Source organism: Heteronotia binoei, chromosome 3 (assembly GCF_032191835.1).
Source record: "Heteronotia binoei isolate CCM8104 ecotype False Entrance Well chromosome 3, APGP_CSIRO_Hbin_v1, whole genome shotgun sequence".
NCBI lineage: Eukaryota > Metazoa > Chordata > Lepidosauria > Squamata > Gekkonidae > Heteronotia > Heteronotia binoei.
The window spans coordinates 39,702,077-39,728,074 of record NC_083225.1 but is presented as its reverse complement, the minus strand read 5'-3'; the positions used below and the strand labels follow the sequence as shown (position 1 = coordinate 39,728,074).

At 42.9% G+C, this 25,998-nt stretch overlaps 1 protein-coding gene across 5 annotated transcripts in view; it reads right to left on the bottom strand.

Moving 5' to 3' along the window:
- The window catches only part of FARP1 (FERM, ARH/RhoGEF and pleckstrin domain protein 1), a 249,404-nt gene that overhangs the window by 193,074 nt on the left and 30,332 nt on the right, over positions 1-25,998 (bottom strand). For all 5 annotated transcript variants that reach the window (XM_060233637.1, XM_060233639.1, XM_060233638.1 and 2 more), the window contains exon 2: positions 9,276-9,470. In XM_060233637.1, coding sequence (XP_060089620.1) covers positions 9,276-9,446 — 171 coding nt within the window. In that variant the 5' untranslated portion in view covers positions 9,447-9,470. The remainder of the gene's footprint in view (positions 1-9,275; positions 9,471-25,998) is intronic.

Below are 25,998 nucleotides of genomic sequence, written 5' to 3'. Positions count from 1 at the left end.
ATGTCTTGCTTCCCACTGGGAATAATTTTGACAGTGACGGCCATATATTTTCAGACATGAGGAGAATAAAGCTTTGGAATGATGAATAGCTGACACTTGGCCTGCTGTTCTTTCCCAAAGTTGGGTGGAAAGGCAAATCGCATAGCAATCGGGGCAGGCTGAGAATGGGTAAAATACTGCTTTGTGCTTTCTGCAAATGCCCCTTGTTTAATCCCCCCCTCCCTCCCACACACACTTAGGCCAACCAATCTTGCAAAAATGAAATGTGTGGCAAAATAACTGTAGCTCAACTGTGTTACTGGGGCGGGGGGGGGGGGGGGGTGTTTGCTCAATTCATTTTAACGGTGAGGTTTTTTTTTAGCATGGCACTTCAGAAATTTAAAAACACTGACAATACAGTATGGAAAAAAGACTGAAAACCAGTGCCAGCAATGTATCATCACAAAACCACATGGCATCGCTATGGTGCTGATCCTTTCTTCCTAGCCTATGAATGTCTCCCCAACTGTGGGCCATTCATTCCATGAAAGAACCTTCGATGGGGTAGACGCCCTGAAATAGACACCCTCCATGGCACTGCCCTACAACTTTGTGCCCATCACTCTTCCCTCCCACACAATTACACTTTTAAAAATTATGCTTACAGTCAAATTCCTTGCCTTGGTTCCTGGGTGTTGTGTATGCAGACCAAAGTGAAGGAACACTGATATGGGTGTTCTTGCTGGCTCATTGGAGTCAGAAGGACTGAGCTTGGGGACTTGGGAACAATGGGCAGCAGGATCCAAATCCCTGCTGCCCTGCTCCAATCACAGGTCCCCTGCTGGTTTGAATGGTCCAAGCATATAGTTGTATATAGAGTTGTATATAGTTGGCCCTGTGGACCTAGTTAGTTAGTCTTTGAGTGCAGCCCTATACTTAAAAAGGTAAAGGTAGTCCCCTGTGCAAGCACCAGTCATTTTCCACTCTGGGGTGACATTGCTTTCACAACATTTTCAAGGCAGACTTTTTACGGGGTGGTTTGCCATTGCCTTCCCTAGTCATCTACATTTTCCCCCCAGCAAGCTGAGTATTCATTTTACCAAGCTCGGAAGGGTGGAAGGCTGAGTCAACCTTGAGCCAGCTACCTGAACCAGCTTCCGCTGGGATATACTATGCTGTACCTAATAAAGAGCTATGATCACTACTACCTCGCCTCTTCCTTGCGTTGAACCCACTATATTGTAGTGGGTAAAGGGCTTCAACAGAGATACATACAAAATGAAGCATTATCAAAGCCCTAGAGGACTCAAAGGCAGCAGAAGACAGAAGGGAATGAGGAGGAGGTAGCAGGAACATATTTTTAGAACTGCTGTTTCTCAATACATCTGTAAACTCAAATATGAGGAAAATGTACACTGATGCAAACTATCAAGTACTTAACTTGCTGAATACGAATTAGTCATAAAGACAGATGGGCTAGCTTCAGGGTGGTTTTTTTTGTAGCAGGAACTCCTTTGCATATTAGATATGCAATATGCATATGATGTAGCCAATCCTCCAAGAGCTTACAGTAGGTCCTGTAATAAGAGCCCTGTAATTTCTTGGAGGACTGGCTACATCAGCGGTGTATGGCCTAATATACAAAGGAGTTCCTGCTACAAAAAAAGCCCTGGCTAGCCTAAAGGTAAAGGGAGTCCCCTGTGCAAGCACCAGTCATTTCCGACTCTGGGGTGACATTGCTTTCACAACATTTTCACAGATTTTTTTACGGGGTGGTTTGCCATTGCCTTCCCCAGTCCTCTATACTTTCCCAGTCATCTACACTATCTAGCCTACAGATGCCTAATTGATCTCTATATGGGGGGGGGAGGGGAATTCAGAAGTTTTAGGGGCAAATGGGGGATAGCTGGGATTTTAGGCAGTCCCTTCTCCCCGGTTCTGAAAGCCAGTGGAGGAAAGCTGTTTTATACTGTTCATCATGCTTTGAGAATAAAATCACAGATCCTACACTTTTACCTCTGGCCCTTAAAATAGCGGCACACAACAAATGAGGATCAAACCTAACATTAAACAGTGGCAGATGGCGATGGCACATGGTTCTTGCTGAATGCATACCTGTCTATCGTATGCATATGAACATGAACATATGAACTGCCTTATACTGAATCAGACCCTTGGTCCATCAAAGTCAGTATTGCCTACTCAGACTGGCAGCGGCTCTCCAGGGTCTCAAGCTGCCACATATCAGCTGCTCCCTCACTGAAGTTATGCAGCCTGGCATCAACTAGATATTATAAATAGGCCAATTCACCTTGCCTTGAGTCCCATTCATATGTTCTCTACTTTTTAAACTTGTGACTTAGGGAGCATTCCATGATCATGTTGTGTACTTGGTGGGCATAGCCGACTACACATTAAGAACCACTAAATTAAGGTCAGATCACTGTCTTCTAGGGCATGGATGAGCTTGCTGTACCCTCCCTGCAGGGGTGATGGGCTGGCTGGGTCCATAAACAGAGTCACTCACTAGCATTCTTTCCTATGCTCTGCATGGCCCCAGATCCATGCTTGAACATATGAAGCTGCCTTACATTGAATCAGACCCTCAGTCCATCAAAGTCAGTATTGTCTACTCAGACTGGCAGCAGCTCTCCAGGGTCTCAAGCTGAGATTTTTCACGCCTTTTTGCCTGGACCCTTTTTAGTTGGAGATGCCGGGGATTGAACCTGGGACCTTCTGCTTACCAAGCAGATGCTCTACCACTGAGCTACCGTCCGTCCCCATGCTTCACAAAGGAGTTGGGGATAAGAAGAGGATTAGGCGATTAGAGCATAATTGTTTGAAGATTTGGGATGAACCAAACTGAGCACAGATACTGTCCATTTTGCAGGTCTATGAGGTGGTAGTGATGGTGACAAAGGTTTCTTCCTCTGCTACCATTATTTTCGTGGAATGTGTTCCAGATACACTGTTTAAAATGATGAATAATATGGTATCACCCAAGTCTAACATTGCTAAAATGTTAATTTGGCTCACAGCTTTGATGTTTTTGCAAGGCTCTTTGCTGATAAAATCTCTCTCATTTGTTCTAGCTTGGAGGCCAAGTTGAGAGAAGATCCAGTAACTGAGCTGTAAGAGGCACAGTCTGTCCTTTAGCCATGGATTAGATTAGTTTTGTCAATGGACATTGACAGTATCCTTGGGAGCGTAAGAATCACCATTCACACTTTTCAGTTGTGCTCACCATGGTTTTGAAACTCATGATGAGAAAAGGTACTGGAGCCATTGGTTAAAACTGTTAATGCTTCATTTGACTGGGGGCTTTCCGAGACCTTTGAAGGCTAAACTTTTATTGGTTAAGAATGAGGTGGCCAATTTATAAGGTTATAAAATGTGTGGTTGTGGAGATGTTCCAGAGGTTACATCTGTTCTTGATCCATTTCCATGCACCATCAGATCAGGGTTTGTAACTGAGACAGCCATAATTGCGATGGTGGACAATCTTCATTTAATGTTGGACAGGGGACATTCATCCCTGTTGATACTGTCAGATCTATCAGTGGACTTTGACACCACTGGCAACTGCGTCTTTACCCATCAATGGAGTTGGCATTAGGAGAGTAAGTCTTTGGTGGCTTCAGAAGCGTAGCATCAACTAGGTGGGATTTCTCCTGTGGAGTACCACACAGTTCTCAACCATGCTCTTCAGTTCAAATATGAGATCATCTGGTACTGCAGGACTGGGTGTCATAGAGTTGCATATTGATATTCCACTATTCAAGCTTGCAGAAGCACCTGTCTTGGCTATGAACTGCTGCTTTGTGGCTGTGGTCAGGTGGCTACAGCAGAAGAAGCTGAAGCTTAAACCAGACAATACAGAGGTGATGATAGTTGGGAAGGCTGTTATTTTAGAGAAACTGGATTCATTTGTGGATGGAGTGAAGTTGGCTCTTGCAGAACAGAGTTCAGGGGTGTCCATGGACCCAACCTTACTGCCTGAAATGGAGGTTGGTGTACTAGCCAAGGACCTTCTTCTCCCGTATATCCCCATGTGCCAACTACAGTTCTCAGGCTGTCACATACCGGCTGCTCCCTCACTGAAGTTATTCAGCCTGGCATCAACTAGAGCCTGAGTCTTCTCCATGGTAGCTCCCACATAGTGGAATGGGCTCCCTCAGGTGGTGAAGAGGGAACCTCTCTAGAAACTCAGAAAATCTTTTTTTAAAATGGGTGGCCTTCACATTGTTATTCCTTTGTTGTGACAGAATGGATCTCCTTCCTTCTCTATGCTGTCAAAATAGTCAGAGCCAAAACCTGGGAAAATTCCTTCACTCTCAAAATATCTCTTTGGCATAAGAAATTATGGGAACTTCACACAATGGTAAAACTGACTGATAATATTAAGCGGCATGAAAAACCGAGTTCAACCTGTAACTTTGATTCAATATAGTTTCCTATTCTAGATTATTTGATATCCCAGCAAGAAATCCCCAAGCACAAAGATGATCTCGGTCTGTGGTAAACACTCATTACTGTATAATTTCCTCTTAGTTCATCAGATAATATTGCGAAGCTTAGATTTTTTAATATTGATTAGTTTTATATATATTTGTGTACCTATCAAATCTTTATATCTAAAAGTTATACTGCTCTGTACGTCTCTATTACAAATATCTATTACAACTGTTAAAAGTAATAAAATGTTAATTTATAAGAAACTTCCAAGAGGCACTGTAAGCTTCACCAGGGCTTTTAATGTGGTATAAACTGCAGGTTATCTTTTGAGCAGATGGGGATATTGGGGTTTTTATTTTGTAGGTTTTGAATTGTGGTGTTTTTAATTAGGATCTGTAAGCCTCCTTGAGCCAAGAGGAGCGGTAGGATATAAAATTTTAATAAATAAACAGCGCAGGATATAAAATTTTAATAAACAGCACATCCTTATAAAGGAGGCGTAAGCCCTACATGCAAGGGCAAAGGAACATTGGAAACAAAGGCTGCCGCCTGTTGCCTTCGTGAATCTTAATCCTATTTTTAAAGGCAGAGGGGAAGCAGATGAAAGTAACTACAATTAACCAGACAATGCATTTAATATAAATAATCTATGAACTCTGTGAATGTTTTATCTTCGCTGTAAGCAGAATAAAGAAGAAGTAATTAACTCTCTCACACACATACATGCACATGATGCTATAAACCCCTTGCAAAAATATTTAATTAAAAATTACCAATTTCTGCCAGGAAAAGAGAAACTACCCCACTACAACTTCCTTTAATATATTGTAATGTCTCCCAAAGTCTTAATTAACTGTTGAAAACCTTGTGTGATGTACCACAATCTTAGTTCTAAATAAATCAGTGTAGGAAATACTATGGTGTGTTATACATTTGGAGAGGAAGCTGTTGGTTAGACACTGCCTTGCAATTAATCCCAGCGTGATAGTGTCAGAGACGGCAATCTGAAAAGAAACTGGCAGTCAAGTCACCAAGTAGGCAAACAGGAGCGGGGCAGAGCAGCTCAGTCTGTACTGAAGGAACAAACTGACTGAAGAGCCAAGCCCAGAGTCAGCCATTTTACAGAACCAGGTGGAACCCTACTGGTTATACGTGTCAACTGACCCTTGCTGAGAGGCTAGCAGCAATTCCATGGCAATGCTGGAGAGTCTGCTGCCTGGACCCCACAGCCAAAATCCAAAATTTGGGCTCCATGTCCTGATACTCATAGGCAGTTAACGGAAGGACAAACATTGAGGGAGGGATCACACAAGAGATTTAGCGTGGCTCTGAAAAAGCCAGTTCTCTTCGATCTGTGCCCCAGCATTCACACAGCCCCTGCCCTGCTGCCAGGAGAGGCACGGGCTGCACACTTGAAGAAGGCGCATTCAGACTGCTCATGTGCTTGTGGGGTGGGTGCTTTGTGTGCCCAGCCATTCAGACACACCCTACACATGTTTTAGAGGTTTGCTACCAGGCAGTTCCTGATAGATATTTAATCCAGTTCCAATCCGTCTTAAAATAGGGTAGGTACGGGCGATACTACAGGGGCAGATGCATGCATGTGATTGCACACATTAAGTCTGGATAGGAGTTGTGGCTAGGTCAGGCCAAATCTCTCATGTGATCACACCCTGAGACTTCAGTTATTCAGACTGCATTGGTTGTAAATGAAATGTTTCAAGCATAAACTGTCAAATGGGGGAAAAAGAGAAGAAAAAGCCCGGTACAAGTTAGTACACATAGAGCCCTTTTCGTTCACTTTTTCCTGAAACCACATTCAATGGAGATACATTTCTTTTGGATTTCAATAAAGGAGACCACACACACACACAATCTACCATTTCTCAAAGAAAAATATGTAGGGCTTACAGTCAAACAACAATTCTCACATACTGTTTATGAATATAAACCAAAGGAAGAAAAACCCCTTCAGAAAACCTACAAGAAAATTAATGGGTATCAGAATTCAACCCTACTTGATACTCTTCCAACCCAGTATTTGCACAAAGCTAAATTTTACACTTTATGTAAGAAATTATATTGAGCCAGAGATTTAACACTTGGGACTAGCACAACTGGTTTCCAAATGAAGGGAGCTATAAAAACAATCAGGATTTGACAGATGGTATAAATGGAGAAGCCAATAAGCATTTTTATATAGAAAGGCAGCATACAAATACCCTAGATAAATACATTGTCAGAATATGTCAAAGCAGTTCCTAACGAGGATTTGCAGCTAAAATGATCAGGTTCCCAGAGAGAAGCCTGAAAACAGGCTAGTCTTATCTACTAAAAATGAAGGGCTAAAAGAGGTCTGGACTGACATGTCTTCTGTGATTTTACTACAGTAGCTTTCATTCTTTACCCATGGAGATCCTCCCATCCCTTGTGGGGGGGGGGGAATTGTTTCCTTCCTAGAGACATCAAACTTGTTGCCTGCAGTGTTATTTTCCATGTGGGATCAATGGCACCACAGTGGGACATCAGATCTTCTCCTTAAAAAGCCTTGTCACCATCACTGACTGCTTATGGTTCATCTGAGGGACAGCTGCAATAAGTATGCTGATGTAATCATGGAAGTCCAACTGTGACTATATTCTGAATGGTGCCTTTTTTACATAGCTAAAATGGGCCTACCATAAGCAAGTAACAGATGTATAGACATTGTGGAAGCGTCTGTCGTACTTGCCCCATTCATTTTTGCTTGTACAATTTCATTGTGGTTTTTGCTGCTCTTTAAACACATGCCTTAATCTATGTCTTGTCAGGATCAGCCTTTTTGTAGTGGCTGCCAGCAGAGCAGAACTACATGATCACACTGTTCATATGGTAAATGGAAATCCCAGCTTAAAACAGGCAAAAAGGTCAATCCTGTAAGTCTAAACTGTCCTGATGTTACCTGCAAGCCAGCAGACATGCAAAAGAATGCACCTCTAACACAAAATTCATACAGAAAATTATTATTCTGCTCTGTTACACTGTGACCACAGGGGAGACACCAGAAGCAGGAGGAAGGGCCAAGGGGACAGCAATGGTGAGCCAGAAAAGGTTAAACTGGTGGCCCAGGAGGTTATCAGCTGGGATGTGGCTGGGTGATTGGGTCTGCCTGGAGAGAGTGTCTCACTGGGCAGGAGGGCACGGCAGAAAATGTTGGAACCTCTCCCCCAGTTCCCAGGACAATGGCAATTCCCCCAGTTCCCAGCACATGAGAACGGTCATGGAGAGGAACTGGCAAAAAACATGAGAGGTGAGCTTCAATGGTGCAGAGAAGAATAGAAAGCCAGGCTGATGGAGCAGGGAATAAGGCAACTCTTCTACTTAAAAGATGGCATAGAACAAGCCCAAAAAAGCATGAGTTAAAAGCTTATTTAGTATTTGCTTGTTCCTGAAGGGCCATGGAAGGTTGGTCCCTTCCTAGCCTTTTGTACAACCCATGGACCAGACACACAAAAACCAAACTTGCTTTTTAGGCAGAAAAAAATTGGGACTTTATACCTGAAGGAAAGATAAAGCCATTTGAAACAATGAAAAACATTAATCATATTTTGCATGTAAGAAGACCCTGTCTGCAGTCCTTCTATTACACCATTCAGTGAAGAAGAAGAAGTAGAAGGAGGAGGAGGAGTTGGATTTATACCCCACCCTTCACTTGGAGACTCAGAGCAGCTTACAATCTCCTTTCTCTTCCCCTCCCCAAAACAGACACCCTGTGAGCTGGTGGGGCTGAGAGAAATCCAAGAGAATTGCCCTGTGAAATTTGCAGGTGTCAGTTATTTAAAACTAATAATTCTGGACATTTCTTCAAGTACATTGATGTAACCATTGTGATTTTTCCAAGGGCCACAGGCATTTATCTATTTTAATGATATAAATATCCATTTTAGTGACAGAAGGCACAGTAATAGATTCAACTCTTCTGTCCCACTCACAATTGTCCTGTCCCATTCATTCTGTGTGCATTTCACCTCATTATCCAAAGATAAGTATAAGCAGTGGTTTTCAGAACACTAACTTTTTATGAAATCACCTTGGACAACACAAGTTCTTTTGTGAACTGAGTTTTTTTTAATGAGATATTTCTGTGTCACAAAAGAATATTTTAAAATTTAAGCCAGTTCATTATTATAGCAGTAACTACATCATGAAACACAAGCCATTTTATCTAAGCAACTTAATCATGAAAACACAAGCCATCTTATCTAAGGCAATTTTTCATGCCCATCTTATGCCATGTGGAAATTCTTGAAAATGCACATGGAAAACAACTAGGAAATACTACTACATCCAATAGATTTACAGGTAAATGTGTATTTGAGTGAAGCCTTAATCCAAATAATTTTCATGGGGTATAATTTGCTTATATTTTGGCTTAAGTGGTTTGGAATTAACAGTAAGGATCTGTATTAAAAACCAGCACAATGCATTTTTATCCAAACATTTAACAGGGTACACCCAACCATCTGTGAACCTCGCAGAGGAGCATTTTCCGAATTCTCCCCTTCCACTGTAGTCCACTGAATCTCCTGAAAAAGCATTTTTTGGGGGGGAGGGGGGCCCACTGGTAGAAAATGCTACTCAAAGATGTAAGCAGTAATTAGGCCTTTGGAATTCGAGGTTGGACCTGCATCACTGTTTTCAACCATTCTGGGATGCTGTATCAGACAAACAATTTGCTTCTTACTACGATTTCAACTCATATGTACCATAAAAACAAACAATATTCATAAAACATTAGTTTTGCTCAATATAAAAACTGTGGCCAGCCAGCAAAGAACCCCAGATTTGAAGTACTGACTTACCGGAACTTCAAAACTTTCCTGCGTATCGTCTAGCATTTGGACTTTGATAGAAGTAAGTTTTCCTGTAGGCGTTGCAGGCGGTTTTTGTCCATGTTCCAAAGTACTTATCCCAGCATTCTCCTGAATTCCTAACCGGGATCCTGCAGTTGGTCTCTGCTCCGCTTCACCCATGTTTAAAGAAACAAGCTTCTCTACCTAATAACGGAGGAGAGAAGGGGGGGGGGGGGAAGGTGAGTTCCTATTACTTAAAGTTATTCAAAACATCAACATGCATAGATATTTATTTGTAGGCTACATTTATATTTTGCCATTTAGTTCCGTGAACTCCTAAGGCAAATGATAAGAAAACATACAAAGATAGGAACACAGCATAAAAAACAGCCAGGTAGTTAAAAATGCCCCAACTAATATTATGGTCGTTACCTAACATCTAGGATTCAATAGAGAGAGTTTCTGAAGATGGAATTCCAACATTTACCAAGTTGTGACTACTAAAGTATGATCACTGGGATGAATGCAAAAAATCATTTTCTGCCAGCAGAAAACGGAGTTATTTTTGCCAATCTCATACTTCACCCCATATGTACCTCGTGATGGTCCTGCATCTCCCAAAAGCAGCATTTTGGGTTTTCAGTGGGAAGGGTGAAGTAGGAAAGTTTCTTTTCACTGGCAGAAATGCATTCTGTCAGCAGAAAATGACTAATAATGTAAAGTGCTTCTTTTCTTCTAAAACTTAAAAGGTATACACAATTTGCTCCAGGCACTACATTTTACAAGACTATTTAAACCATCTGGTAGAGTACTTCTCTTTAGATTCACTGAGCAGGAATACATATAGTAATATGCGGACATTGCATTAAATGTCAAAACAAACAGTAGTATTCCACTGTTTAAACAGTTTCACTGATCTTGTATTTAAAAAAACAAGAAAGGTCAAGAAAAGTGACCAGAGACCTTCAAGATACTTGAGACGTATATTACCAAAATGAGTATTATAACTCCTACATGAACTTCCTTGCACTACGCAATCTCACTCTTCCACCACCTTCCCCGTAAAGGACATCTATTAAGATCGAACAAAGCATTAGTTCTCATTAATCTTTTGTTTTGCTTTACAATATGATACACGATGAAAAGATCATTAGTCTGATCTGTCAAATCACCTACATAATTTCCAAAGGTTTTATTTCAACTCTTTTCCTTTGCCCTCCTGACACCTGGACTGAGTTTCAAACTGAGCCTGCTGCCATTATCTATTTGTCTAAGTTAGGTCATTGCCTTTCCATCCCTCATGCCTTTTATGCCCTGATCAATTATCATTAACAAGCATGTAACAAAACAGGAGGAACAGGAATGTAACTTTCTGCCTGAACAAACATGCACTAATAATAGTCCGGTCGTTCTGTGCATTTCAGTACACTGCCAGACCACAGGAAATCTTAAAACAGAGAACAGTCACCAGGAAATCTCTGCTTCTAGGATTTTATATGGATTTGTTTTCCGTTTAAAATATTTTCCCACCCTTTTCTAGTGGCTATTCAGTTTGATATACCCAGGTATACAATGCAATGCTGACCTAAGGAACAGTTGCAGCTATAAACACCAGCCATATTGATCTGTGAATCCATAGCAACATGATATGAACCATCTGAAAGTAGAAAATAAAAAGACCCCTGGGATTCTACAGACACCTCCTCTCTGAGAAGATAATAGTGGATAAACTTTTCTTACAGATAGGATGCTCCTCACTATTGATCTTTCCCTGAATAAACAATCACTTGACAATGTTGAGTGCGTCACATACATGGGAGAGCATGGTGAGGCCCAACAGAACTGGGCACTCTTTCCGAATAAGTGTGCACCCAAAAGTAGTCCCCAGAAACCTGTGCAATAGAGAGGGTTCTGAGTTAGGAACAGTTCCCTGAAGAGAAAGAATCATCCCGCCAGCTCACTGCTATCCTAGACCATATATGGCCAAAGATGATGTTCTTACACAGCAAATATGTAGAATCCCTAGACATTTCACCTCATGCTTCAAAAATCTTTTGACCTAATTTTGCATCACGTTAAGCAGAGAAATTGTTAATGTGGAAAATGAAGGGCCACAATCTGGTTTCAGATTTTTTTCTTTAAAGGCAGAGTCACAAATTTTCTGATTCAAAGGAGACTATTCTTGATTGCTTTTATATACAGTGATTTCTGCTTGGCTATTTAATGAAGCTGATTAGTTTGAAAGTTAAGAATTAATTAATTACTTTGTTTGGGGTACTGAATGGTACTCAACACAAGAATGGCTGTCCTTTTACAGTGGACAACCAGAAAATCTTCCTCCTTCAGGAGGCTTCATAACTAAACACCTGGAGGAAACATAATTTTTTACCTCCCAGATTGTTCCAAGAGAGATAGTAGAAAAAGCTGCTGGGATCGAACTCAGGTCATGAGCAGAGAGCTTGGACTGCAGTACTGCAGCTTTACCGCTCTGCGCCATAGGGCTCCTACAAAGCAGTAAAATAAGTTTACTCTTGAAAGGGAAAGTATTACTTATTATTTCAATATCCCTCCCTCCCTCCCCCCCAAATTTTCATCCTCTCCCTCCTGAAAACAAATAATGGTAGAAGTGAAAAAACTCTTTTCCTGTATGACTTCAAACTTTTGAGCAGTTTTACCTCTAGGGAGGACACGTAAGATTGCGGCCAGATGCTGCACAATGGTAACATACAGCAGATATAAAATAATGCCTAGTGGGCACTAGGATTCAAAGGATCCATACATATGAATAAATGAAGCAGGTTGATGGGAAGAAGTGGAAAGAATAGTGTACTTTTACCTCATGCACAGAGTTTACCACACAATCACACCTACCCACCATAGCCATAACTCAGAAAAAGGTTTTTACAAAGCTTCCAGGGAAAATGTTCCCCAAAGTGAGCGATATTGCCCCCTGGGGGGTGCTGGAACGATCCAGGGGGGTTGTTGTAGCCTGGGGTGCAATTGGGGGGTGGTAATAAAATAAGGGGGTGGTGGAAGCATAATGGGAGAAGAGAAGAGAAGAGAAGAGAAGACAAGAGAAGACAAGAGAAGACAAGACAAGACAAGACAAGACAAGACAAGACAAGACAAGGCAAGGCAAGGCAAGGCAAGGCAAGGCAAGACAAGACAAGACAAGACAAGACATGGGAGGTATCAAAACATCATGTATCTGGGAGGAGTCCAGAATTTCTAATTTAGAGAAAAATTCCAATTAACAAAAATAGAGGGTTCCTTTTTGTCTGCTACTTAGTATGAATTCACCCAATTAGACTAGTAATGACTAGTAATGAGGATCAGAACTCCTTCTAATTAAAATATAAGAAGGATGCAGTTTATTTACTATACAGAATTAAAAAAATAGGTGTACAGACAAACAAGAAACACAGAAACAAAAAACCTTATTAGTCTATCCTAGCCAATACTTGCTACAGTTAGCAGCTTCTCAAGATTGCTTGCAGTTTCTGTCTCAGCAATACAGTTCAAGTCATGACAGTGGAAGCACTGAGACAACTGCACAAACTTCTCTGAAGAGTTCCAAGCTGTAGCTTTCTCCTCACAAGATTTTCTGCAGAGCCTCAAGCTTCTTACAGTCCTCTGGATAACAGGTGGTTGCTTCTGTTGATTTCAGCCAACTGCAATGCCCCAGACACAGAGTGTCTTCTGCAGGGCCAGCACATGAGAGTAGGTGGGGTAGGTGATCACCTAGGGTGCCACCCTGCCAAGGGGCACTGCTGGGTGTCCCCTTAGTCCTCCTTCCCATGTGGCATGATCGTGCCAGCCAGCAGGCAAGCCAAGAGCCCTGGGCGCCACTGCTTTTCTTCGCAGGGCAAATGTTGCCTGCACTTGTCAGAGGCTTCCAAGGAAGCCTCCGAAGAGCTGACAAGCACAATGGGAAGGTGCCGCCCGCCCAGCTGCTTTCAACCCAAAAGCAGCAGGCAGCAGAGGCTTCTTTTGAAGCCTCCAACAAGCACAGACAATGTTTGCCCTGTGAAGGAAAGTGGCAGTGCAGCAGCACTTGTGTGTGCCACCTGGAACTCTGGGCTTGCCTGCTGGATGGTGTGATGATGTCATCACCTGTGTGCAAAGAATATCCCCCCTTAGGAGCACACAGGGGGGCGCTAAGTAAATTTTTTTCTGAAAAGGGGGCGTTAGGCCAAATAAGTTTGGGAACCTCTGATCTATAGGTTATCCCTGGCCCCTGCCTGGTGGAACATGCTCCCACATGAGATCAGGGCCTTGTGGAACTTATTGCAGTTCTGCAGGGCCTGTAAAATGGAGCTGTTCCGCCAAGCTTTTAGTTGAGGTAGTGGACACCAATCATTTAGCCTCCCTGCATAGGAGCTGCCCTGATCATCCACCCCATGCAGAGTTCTAATATGATATGAACTGATGACTCCCATTAACATCCAACCAGCATATGGGGGGGTTCCTGAACTGTTCAATATATTTTTCCATCTTTTAATTGTTAATTACTTTAGTTGTTTTAATGATTATGTGCTAACTGGTTTTTAAGAAGAATTGCAGATTTATACCCCACCCTTCTCTCTGAATCAGAGACTCAGAGAGGCTTGCGATCTCCTATATCTTCTTCCCCCACAACAGACACCCTGTGAGGTGGGTGGGGCTGAGAGGACTCTCTCAGCAGCTGCCCTTTCAAGGACAACTCCTGCAATAGCTATGGCTAACCCAAGGCCATTCCAGCAGGTGCAAGTGTGGGGTTCAGTGGGGAATCAAACCCTGTTCTCCTAGATAAGAGTCCACACACTTAACCACTACACCAAACTGGCTCTTTAATGCCTGCATTACTTGATGTTACCTGCCCTGATCCCTCTTTGGCAGGATGGAAATTTAATAAACAAACAAATACAAAGGAAAATAAGCACACGGAATGCTGGACTCCCATCAGCCTCAAGCCCCTATTCAGCCATAAAGTTCACAGAGTGGCAACAGGCTCATTACAAACTCAATTTAACCTACCTACCTTACAGGGTTGTTTAGAGACCAAAAGCGAGGGCTTTGCATCTGATTATCCTGTATCATACCACAGGCAGAAGACAGACATGCAAGCAAGCGTCTGTCTTGAACTTTACCACAGAAATGCAAAAAGGCAAAGGTACAAATCCACTTTTCCCCACATCACATGAAACCATTCTTACCAATCATATTAAGATAAAAGGGCTGGAGGCTTTATAAAAAAAGAAGATCTCTTCAAAATTGCGCCTGGAAGAGATAATTCACTAGAGAATCAGCGTACTGATATAAAATACTGTGCGGTTTACCTTGCCAGAAGGTAGGTCACCGTATTTCACACCAAATGAAGCCTCCAGAAAGTCATAAAAGGCAGCCCCAAAGGGAACACATTATGGAAGTTCAGACTCAAGGTTACGAAGATATGAATAATGAAGCACAAATATCAATAGGAAGAATAGGAAGAGAGATCCTGCAAGTTACTCCCTAACAGCAAGTTGTATAATTAGTACAAATACCCAGAAAGTGTTCCCAGCCTAGGATAAATATAAAAGCTTGCCCCAACAGGGATTGTGGGCCTCCACATATCCCTGAGCCACAAAACAGAAAGAAGGTGGCACACAGAAACACAACACTGCCTGCCACTTTCATCCCCCCCCCCCCAGAAGGCCTTCTGCAGCTCACTTCACAATCTACTCTAAATCCCGTAAGCCTGAGATTAGCCACCACAAAACATACACATTGCTGCCAAGATGCTGGAACTCACAAAACACTGGAAAAGTGGGTGCGTGGTGTAGCGTGGCCTCACCAACCCAGCCTGAAACTTCTGTCACAAAAACAAATTAAAGCAAGGCTCCTACGGACACTACTGGGATGGAGGCAAAAAAGCTATCCCCTATCCTTCAAACTTTCTCACCAATGAATCATATGGTGGGTCATAGCAGCTCACTAGGTGGAGGAGATAGGCGGGGTACAGCACCCTGAACAGATGGCATCTGAGACACTAGGGGTTGTGCCTGCAGTGTCATAAAGGTGTGCAGCCAGTGAGTGGCTAGCAGAACCTGATGCCAGGAAGTGATGTCATCCCACATGCCTGTGCAAGGTTCTGCTAGCTTCCCAGGACCTGTGTGCCTACATGTAAAGATAAAGGTCCTGTATCCCACTCCCCCTCAATGGCAGGGATATTTTTACAACCCACCAGAACAGGCTGCTGATGATTTCTCTCTCCCACAAAACCCTGGGCCTGCCCTCCTTGCTTTTCATAATGAAAGACACAATGATAAGAACATGGTTGGTTCAAGGATGAGAGTATTGTAAATGGACTGATGTTTTTAAAAAACCAGACTAGAGGTGTCATAATGATGAAAAGGTTTGTGATGTAACTGAAAGGCTACACATATGGTTGAAATCAGCGATCAGAGTAAATAAGTGGCAAACATCCAAGCCATGCTAAGCGAAAGGAACCCTTATCTATGTAAAAGACAGCTGGGGAAAAGATAAGGAACCAAAATATATCAACTGGGTTGGTGTCACCACTCATCATTGCAGGAGCAATGCAGAAAGCTTGACAGATTTGTCTTAATGAACTAAATAAATGCACTTAGGGGGTGGCTTGTACAGAAAAGTTCGGAATAGCAGAAAGATTTTCAACTCATTGTTTCCTTATTTGGGAATGCTTTATGAGCAGTGGCCCACAAACACCGAGTATAAATTATTTAAGGCATCCAATTATCTTAAAACTGCAATATTTAGCCAAGTATCTAGGACCTGATAAATATTAAGATTAATTCAGAAGGGGGAGGAAAATCACAAACCTATTTTAAGATTTATCAGTAGGGATGCCAAGACTAACTTTTAGCTGCTCAAGGAAACCAAAATGTTCAGTTCCTGGTTTCACATCTCCCCTGAAATACATGAACTAAATTTATCACCATCATATTCATTGCTTTGTCTAAATGAAACAGGAGTCCAGAAGCACCCTGAATATAAACAGAATTGATTCCAGTAAGCTGGGCTTTTTTTTGTAGCAGGAACTCCTTTGCATATTAGGCCACACACACCCTGATGTAGCCAATCCTCCAAGAGCTTACAGCGCTCTTAGTACAGGGCCTACTGTAAGCTCTTGGAGAACTGGTTACATCAGGGGGTGTGGCCTAATATGCAAAGGAGCTCCTGCTATTAAAAAAGCCCTGCCTGCCAGTAAGAATGCATATTTTGTCTACAGTTTCTGACCCTTAGCTCTTTGTATTCTGTTTTAGTCTGCAAACCACATTTAAAGGCCATACTACCAACACTGACATCTACTATGTTTTTGCAAAGTAAGAGTATCTAAAATACATTGAGTGGCATCACAAAAAGTGGTGATTAATTAAACCAGAGTTTTGGTGTGCAATATAGATTGCCAGATCACCCCAAAACTGTGCAGCAGTTCTCACAGTAACATACAATGCAGTCACTATTCTCAAGCTGCAGCATTTCCAAGCATTTCAACATAACATCTGCATTTTTAGGAGAGGATACAGACAGAGAAGCTTCAAGTCCATCAGTGATCAGATATTGCTAAACGATTCTTTTAGACCTTGGAACAGTCACTCTTTCTCTCAACCTAACCTACAAAAGAGGCTGCTTGTTTTCATGAGGATAAGATGAAGCAGGGGATAAATATGTAAGCATTTTGGGTCCTCAAATCTGGGTATATTTGGGTACAAATATCTGAACTAATTAAAGTTTTGAGATACCAGTCTGCTTCAGAAAGGCAACACAGTATCCAATATAATGAGGTCTGCAAAAATAAAAAAAAAATGAGTACCTTCTGACGTGCACTTTTCAACTCAGCATTTATATGAACCTCTTTTAATGCAATTACCAAAACCTCAAGCTCATGTGATCTTTTGTGCAGGCACCTTATGTAAATAAAACTGCTGTACCAGCTGGAAGGTTTTGTTCTCACTCCTACATAACCTTTTAATATGAAAACCAAGCAGCACATGTCTACAAGGCAAAGGAATCTGATTTCTTTCCTGGTATCAATGAAAGAACTGTGGAAGCATCCAGACATGCACAACCAGACCCCGAATTCCACTGAGACGCCAGTATTTAAAATCAGCAGGCCAGAAGCAACTTAGTTTTCAACCAGCAAGTTGGGGCCTTCAAGTGGGTCATGGAGTTCCACCTGCTAGGTCATGAGCCTCTCTTGAGCTGCCATTTTGTCTTGTATTGCCTTTGGGAAAGACCGGTTGCTGGTGCTCATTTCATGCCTCCTAACTCTTTCTGCTGTTCCTGCATGTGATGGCAAGCCAAGGTCTGTGAGTGGTTGTAGAAAACTCTTCTATGGCTCCAACTCTTGGCTTATTCCTCATAACAATATACCTCCTTTGTGTTCTGCTTGCGTTTTCTGCCCATAGCTCTCTCCACAATCCTGATCTTGACACTAGAGAGGTCGTAACTCCAGCTGCCCCTTTCCCTGGCTCATGACTTGGATACCGTATGCTTGTGGCTCAGTCAATCCTGACATCTGAAAGGCTGAAGGACCACTGGCTTCCCTAACACCATCACACTAAAAGTACCATCATAAGCTGCAATCACAAACGTACCGTTGGACTGGGGCTGAAGATGAATGTTAAGATAAAACCAGCATTCAGAAAACGTATTGACAGACTGGATTCTATTTTTCCTTTCCTTTCTTCCAACAAAGATCCATGAGTAAATGCTCCTGGGAAGCAAGAACGAGTTGGAACTTAAAAAATTCAAAGCAGGCAAGACTGAAGATTCAGAATGGCAAGTTAAAAGGGGGGGGTAATAAAAAGAGCTCAGAGATCCTCATAAACTGGACACTCAAGGATGATGTGAAAAGAAGTCTCAGTCTTACCTAACAAGTGTGGACAGAGTCATTCAGGATACAGGTTATTCATAAATCTACCCTTGAGAACCTGAGGATTAGCATTTAACCTAGCCAGAAAAAAAGGCCCTTGCACAATGAAGAAAAGTCAATATACATGCGATGGAATATTTTTTTGGAGGGGAAATACTAAAATATTGACAGCAGCAAGCACAGCATGTTCTGAAGATGGTACTTTGATAGTCAAGCTTCGTAATGCATAAATCTCTTGTTTCCTGTAACCTGATGTTATACCAAGGGCTGCCAGCTTTTCATCAAGAAGTTTCATCCAAGAGGTCCTAAAAAAAGTCCAGACAGATAGACTGCAAGCTCTTTAATGCTACAGTTTAAATAATATGAACTGCTTTACTGAACAATTAGGGATCTTCTATATTGAACACATGAAACTGCCTGACACTGAATGAGACCATCAATCATTCAAAGTCAATACTGTCTACTCAGACTGCCAGCAGCTCTTCAGAATCTTTCATACAACCAGCTACCCGATCCTTTTAACTGATGATATCAGGGATTCAACCTGGGAACTTCTACATGCTAAGCATGGGTTCCACCTGCTGAGCTACAGCCCCTCTCCATAAATGTTTTCCAAAGCTTGGGAATAAGGTTGCCAAGTCTAATTCAATAAATATCTGGGAAGTTTGGGGGTGGAGCCAAGAGACATTGAAGTGGAACCAAGAGCAAGATTGTGACAAACATAACTGAACTCCAAAGGGAGTTCACAAATGGCCACCACATTTAAAAGGACTGCACACCTTTAAAATGCACTCCCTCCACTGAATAATGAAGGGTAGGGGCACCTTCTTTTGGGGCTCATAGAATTCGACCCCCTAGTCCAATCCTTTTGAAACTTCGAGGGTGTTTTGAGGATTTTGAGCTATGCGGAAAATTTGGTACTTCTACCTCAAAAAACAGCCCCCCCCAGAACGCCAGATAACCACTGATCAATTCTCCATTATACCCTAGGGGAATCGGTCTCTATAGGGAATAGCAGACATTCCCCTCCACCCACCCCGCTTTCTGATGACCCTGAAGTGGAGGGAGGGTCTCCGAACCAGGGGATCCCCTGCCCCCGCATTCCCTCAGGAAGAAGAGGTGACATTACTTGACTTCCCTCCTCACTGCAGCCTTTTCTCATGTGGCTTTTTGTCAATGAGGACAGGGCTGCCACTAGACAAGGGATGTCAAACATGTGGCCCGGGGGCCGAATTAGCCCCCCCTTCGAGCAACTGGCTCTCATTTGTTTCCTTCTCCCTCTCTCTTGCTTCCTTCTGCATAACAGCTTGCTTTGCAAGGCTTACTCAATTGCAGAGGAGCTACAGAGCAAAACCTCTATTTTTTCCGTTAGCACTGTGGCTCCTCCCTTGAGGAGGAAGGGAAGGAGGCAGAGCTTGCTTTGCCAGGCTCTCTCAATCGCACACCAGAGCTACTGACCCAAGCCTCTCTTCCTTCTGTTGGCTACAGCTCCTCCCCCTCCTGGTCTCCTGGGGAAGGAAGGAAAGAACCAGCGTTTTCTTTGCCTAGTTCCCTAGATCCCATGGGAGAAATACAGAGAAAGCACCTTTAAGACCGACGAGTGCTAATGTTTTAAGCTTGTTTTAAAAAAATCTTTAATTGTGTTTGTCTGTGGCCTTTATAAAGTTTGTATCTCTGCTACCTAACAGGTACTCATATGGCCCAGCCCAACATGGTCTCATTTATGTCAGATCTGGCCTTCATAACAAATGAGTTTGACACCCCTGCCCTAGACTGTCTGGCATCCTAGACAAGGCAAAATTCTGGTGCTCCCCCCCACTGCACTGATAACATCACCAAGTCACATGTGGGGTGCCCAATTTGGAACCCCAGAAGGCTGGCGCCCTAGTGGCAGGCCTGGCCCTGAATGAGGATCCCTGATCCCAGACACAGCTTTCCAGTGGTCAAAAGGGGCTTCTTCGCCCTCCGGTACTAATGGGGGAAATTGGTAGGATCCAACCCAATATTAAGAGCCACCTGGTTAAATTTGTACAAGACAACTTGGGAGTATTTTATCAAGTATTACGGCTGCAGTACAGGAGCAGGAAACATGCTTGTTTTGTTATGATCACATACCAAGAAACAAGTTTTTAGTACTGCACATTTTTGAGAGCTTTAGACAACACTGTGACTCTGTGAGTCTGAAGGGAATGGAATCGCCATCATTGAGACGGTTATGGCAAGCCTGCTCTCGGTTTTAAAGGCTTAATTTGAGATGGTCAGCTCAGTTACACATCACATAATTCAAAACTGTAATTTTCACTCCTAACGATGTGAAATAATTCTTGACCTGGACAAGAATTGACACTAATGTGACACTCAAGAGTTATAAAGCTAATCTAAATTCTATGCTATTCTGAATTTATCGGGTGCAAGTACAATTTCTAGTGACAAACATCTCCCCAGCTGAGATGTTCTTCCACCAGCAGCACATACGTATGCTCTTCTTTCTCACTCACCCCTCCAAACAACAGTATTCCTTCAGCCCTCCTGCCCCCAAATTAAGTGTTTGACTCTATAGAAAATGACACTCTTTTCTATTCAAAGGATGGATGAAATCATGGCTTTCCAGCAGAAACAGAATTTATACAGACCATTTGGCACAGATATATTACCACAAGCCTTACAAACTATGGTCCGCTTCACAAACCGAAAGCAACAAAGCAAGCTGCTTTTGCTTCGGGCAAGAAGCTAAACATGCATCTTGTCTTGGCATAACACACCAAATGTTTACATTTCGCAGAGGCTATTTGGAGAGGGAAGGCAGCATGGAACAGTCTGATCTTGACAGATCTCAGAAGCTAAGCAGGGGCAATACTTGGAAGGGAGACCATCAAGGAAGACACTGCAGAGGAAGGCAATGGCAAACCACCTCTGCTTGCCTTGAAAACCCCTATGGGGTTGTCATAAGTAGGCTGTGACCTGACAGCACTTTACCCACACATACTCTAGATTAGGGGTGGCCAAACTTGGTTAACATAAGAGTCACACAGAAAAAACATCAGATGTTTGAGAGCCACCAGACATGACTGTCAGATGTTTAGGAGGGAGGGAGGCAAACAGATGAAGTGGAGGGAGAAAGAAAGTAACTTTAAATGCATTCTCGGCTAAGTGATTTAAATGCATGCTTGCCTAAGTGATTTAAAGAGGCAAATGCTGTCTCCAAGCTGGCTGACAGGGCAGTGGGGGCTTGGACAGCCACACAGTATGTGTGAAAGAGCCACAGTTTGGCCATCTCTTCTCTAGATCCTAAGCAGGCTTAAGAACTACAGTTCTAAAAGCTTGAGGGAGGAAAACAACAGAAATACATCGCTTGGCTCTGAATTTCGCAATACTGTAAGATCCTCTTGAAAAAATTACACATGACATTCCTTTGATTGGTATGGACACACTAAGGAAAACATTAGGATGATCTGAGCCAGTTTGGTGTAGTGGTTAAGTGCACAGACTCCTATCTGGGAGAACCATGTTTGATTCCCCACTCCTCCACTTGCACCTGCTGGCATGGCCTTGGGTCAGCCATAGCTTTCATAGAAGCTGTCCTTGAAAGGTCAGCTGCTGCAAGAGCTCTCTCAGCCCCACCTACCTCACAGGGTGTCTGTTGTGTGCGTGTGTGTGTGGGGGGGGGGAGGTAAAGGAGATTGTGACCACTCTGAGACTGTGAGATTCAGAGTATAGTGCGGGCTATAAATCCAGTTTCTTCTTCTTCTTCAACCAGCCCAGCTATTAATGACTTATAGCAACTTTACACTCCATCTTGTAATAAAAGTTCAAAGAAATAATCAATTGAAACTCTAATGCAGGGGTGGCCAAAGATGTTTTGCCTACAACTTCTATCAGCCCCAGCCAGCATGGCCAATGGCTGGGGCTGATGGGAGCTGTAGGCAAAAAACATCTGGAGAGCTACGGTTGGCCACCCCTGATCTAATATTTTGCCAAAGAGACATAAGATTTTGAAATGTCCAATATGTTCTTTATTATAAAATGAGGTGGTCACACTTTAGACATTATGGGCTCGACCTGAAGGCAGAAGATGTCTTCCACTTGAAGGGGCACTGATATTTTTATCTCACACTAGAATGCTGCACAGGAAGAATGAAGCTGAAAAAAGCTATACCCTTGGACACTTGTGCAAGACATTGTGTGAAACAGCTTGCACAAGCATAAAAACAGATTACAGCATAGTGCCAGCACACAAGGGTTTCTTAAAAAACACCAATGCTTTCCTTCCATTAACAGCACTTTGGATTTAGCCCTCTATTTCCTGAGCAAGAGTTGAGTTCAGTAGCACCTTAAACACTAACAAGAATTCCAGGGTATAAGATTTCAGAAGTCCAAGCTCCCTTCAGCGGCATCTGGATCGAGGTGGTTCGGCGGTGCTGTTGTTGTTAGACCTATCGTCTGCATTCGATACGGTCGACCACCAGTTACTGACCTGCCGCCTCGCCAATGCAGGGATTCAGGGGCTGGCCTTGCGGTGACTTTCCTCTTTCCTTGATGGTCGGGGACAAAGAGTGGAGATTGGGGGAGAGCTGTCCCAGAGGCACCTACTTAATTGTAGGGTGCCTCAGGGGGCGGTTCTCTCACCGATGTTGTTTAATATCTACATGCACCCCCTTGCCCAGATTGCCCGGAGGTATGGGCTGGGTTGCCACCAGTACGCTGATGACACTCAGCTCTATCTACTGATGGATGGCCGGACTGAAGATGTCCCAGAAAATCTGGACCCGGCGCTGCAAGCCGTGGAAGGTTGGCTTAGGTTGAGTAGGTTGAAGTTGAATCCAGCAAAGATAGAGGTCCTTTGCCTGAGCCATGGCAGCCTAGGAAGGAAAATCCCCCTACCAGCTTTTGATGGTGCACCACTGAAAACAGTGCGCAGGGTCAGGAGCCTAGGGGTGCTACTGGAGTCTTCTTTGTCAATGGCAGCCCAGATAGCAGCCACTGCTAAATCCGCCTTTTTTCATCTTAGGTGGGCGAGGCAGTTGGCTCCCTTCCTGGAGCGTGATGACCTGGCAACATTGATCCATGCAACGGTCACCTTGAGGTTAACTACTGTAATGCCTTCTACATGGGGCTGCCCCTGTGCCAAACCCGGAAACTGCAGCTAGTGCAGAACACGGCAGCCAGACTGTTAATGGGACTCTTTAAGTGGGAACATATACAGCCTAGGCTACGGGAACTGCACTGGCTGCCAATTGTGTACCGGGTTCGTTACAAGGTGCTGGTTATCACCTTTAAAGCCCTATATGGCCGAGGACCTGCCTACCTTAGGGACCGTCTCTCTCCATATGTTCCCCAGAGAGTACTGAGATGGAGCTCGCAAAATCTGCTGACCATCCCTGGGCCGAAGGAGGCCAAATTGAAAGCTACGAGGGAGAGGGCCTTCTTGATTACAGCTCCCCACTGGTGGAACCAGCTATCAGAAGAGATACAGGCCTTGTGGAGCCTTAACCAGTTCCGCCAGGCCTGCAAGACCATCCTCTTCCAGCTGGCTTTTTAAATGTAGAATTATTGTACCATCGTCATGAAAACTATGTTTTATATCAAGATCGTAGCACCAAATCAAATTGTGGTTTTAAATTGTTAGTTTAATTGCTGTTTTAAATGTAATTGTATATTTAATTAACTGTTATGAAATTGGGGTATTTTATTGTTGTATTACTGTAACGTTGTATTTTATGCTATGTAAGCCGCCCTGAGCCTACTTCGGCGGGGAGGGCGGGATATAAATTAAAAATTGTTATTATTCACCAGATTTCCTTGGCATATTTCCTTAGCATGCGGAATGTTTTCTACACCTGTACAGACAGACTACACAGAGCTATAGAAAAAGGAGTGAAAGCATGGACGGCATATCCTGACCACCCAAACTATATTTGCCTAGAAATAATTTCCACTTAAATTAGTCAGGCTTATTTTCTATGTGTGTGTTTATATTACAGATCAAATCAAGTGATCGGTTTTGATCAGCTGTCGGAAATCTTCCACAATCAGTACACACTTCTTGAAAAAGTTACCATCTAGAAGTAATTTTTATAAGTTATTGTTTATTGTATTGGACATGGTGCAGCAGCCATGTGGATAGCATTACTTTATTTCCTCCCCCCCTCCCTGCGATACAGTGACATGAGCTGGGCGAGATGTCATTCTGAGTGCTGCAAAAGATTGCTTTGCTTCATCATGTCAAGCGCAAAGACGCCAGCACTCTTGAGTTTTTCAAAAACGAACAGCACCCACCTCCCTACTCTTTCAGAGGGGTAGCTGTGTCAGCATGTTCTGCTGCTCACCTATGGGGAATTTTCCTTGGTCAAAGGATTTGATGTCCTCCCTTTGACTCAAGCTAGGAATGGAAAGCAAGGGGTTTTGTTTGTTTGTTACTACTCTGAATTGCATACTGACGTATGCTGTAAACACAGCTGGCAGGAAGAGTGTGGGTCAAGTCAAATAATCTAGATTATAGAAGTGAGCAGTGTAAAACCACTGGAATTGTGACAGCCTAAGGCAGTACACTGTACACTGACCTTTATGGAGTTTACTTCTAAGTAAACATGTATAGGATTGCACTGCAAACCTCTAACACAATTGTTTTGCAGCAATAGATAATTGGCACTTGGGTATATGCCTTATTTGTTTACATTTAGTATGCATCACAACACTGCAGCCAGTGGGTGTCTTTAAACAATTCCAGACCCAAAGATGCAAAGACCCAAACTGTTATATGGGCACTCTATTTTGTTGGATCCCAGACAGCTACCAATGATCACAGTGCTCTCATCCAGCACCACTTTAAATCACCCCACTTTGCCCCTACTTTTGTACTATCGAGCAACTAAGGGTAGAGAAGGGTTGTTTAAAACTGGGATCAGATCTGCTAGTGATGTTTTGCCAAACTCAATAACCAGGAAATTTCAGTGATGTGTGATCTGGGCCTATACATTCAGAAGTAAATCCTACCGGGCATTATAGGGCTTAGTCTCATGTAGCAATGCACAGGAGTGCAGCCTTGAACACATGAAGCCGTCTTTGGTCCCTCACCTACTCGAACTGGCATTGGTCTCAAGAGCCTTTACAGTCCTGCCACTCAATATTCTTTAATTTGAAGATGCCAGAGTTTAAACCCAGAGAAACTTCTGCACACAAAGCATATGTTGCATCACTAAGCTATGACCCTCTCCCCCCAGGAAAAAAAATGAATTCTAAGTCTATGAACTTCTGCTCCCCCCCCTCCCATTTGTTAACCTCTAATGTGCTCTGGTTTTGTACAACCTGTTGTTCCTCTTTCTTGTTGTAATTAAATTGTTTGAATAAAAATTGTACCCTTTTAACTCAGACACATGATTTTTATAAGATGTTCAAATGAGAGAGAGAGAGAGAAAGAGAGAGAGAGAATAGTACAGTACAGTATAGAATAGAATAGATATAATACTATAGGGGTGTCAAAACATGTGGCCCATGGGTCAGATCAGGGCCCTGGAGGGCTTCTATCAGGCCTGCAAGCAAGTCTGCTTCCTTCTCTCTCTCTCTTGATTTCTTCTGCATCACAGATCACTTTGCCAGGCTTGCTCAATCGCATAGGAGCTACAAAGCAGAGCAAAATTCACAATGCCCAGCCATTTCATGTTTTCCTCCGGATCTTAGGCTCAAAGCACTGACCATGAGATTTCTGTAATAAATGTCAATAAATCAAAAGTAGGATTGCAACTTACAGATACAAACCTGAATAATACCTAAACAGCATACCCAAGATTGTTACAGCACAGACATTGTCTCCAGATGTTATTATTATTTATTAATTCAATATCTATCCTGCCCTCC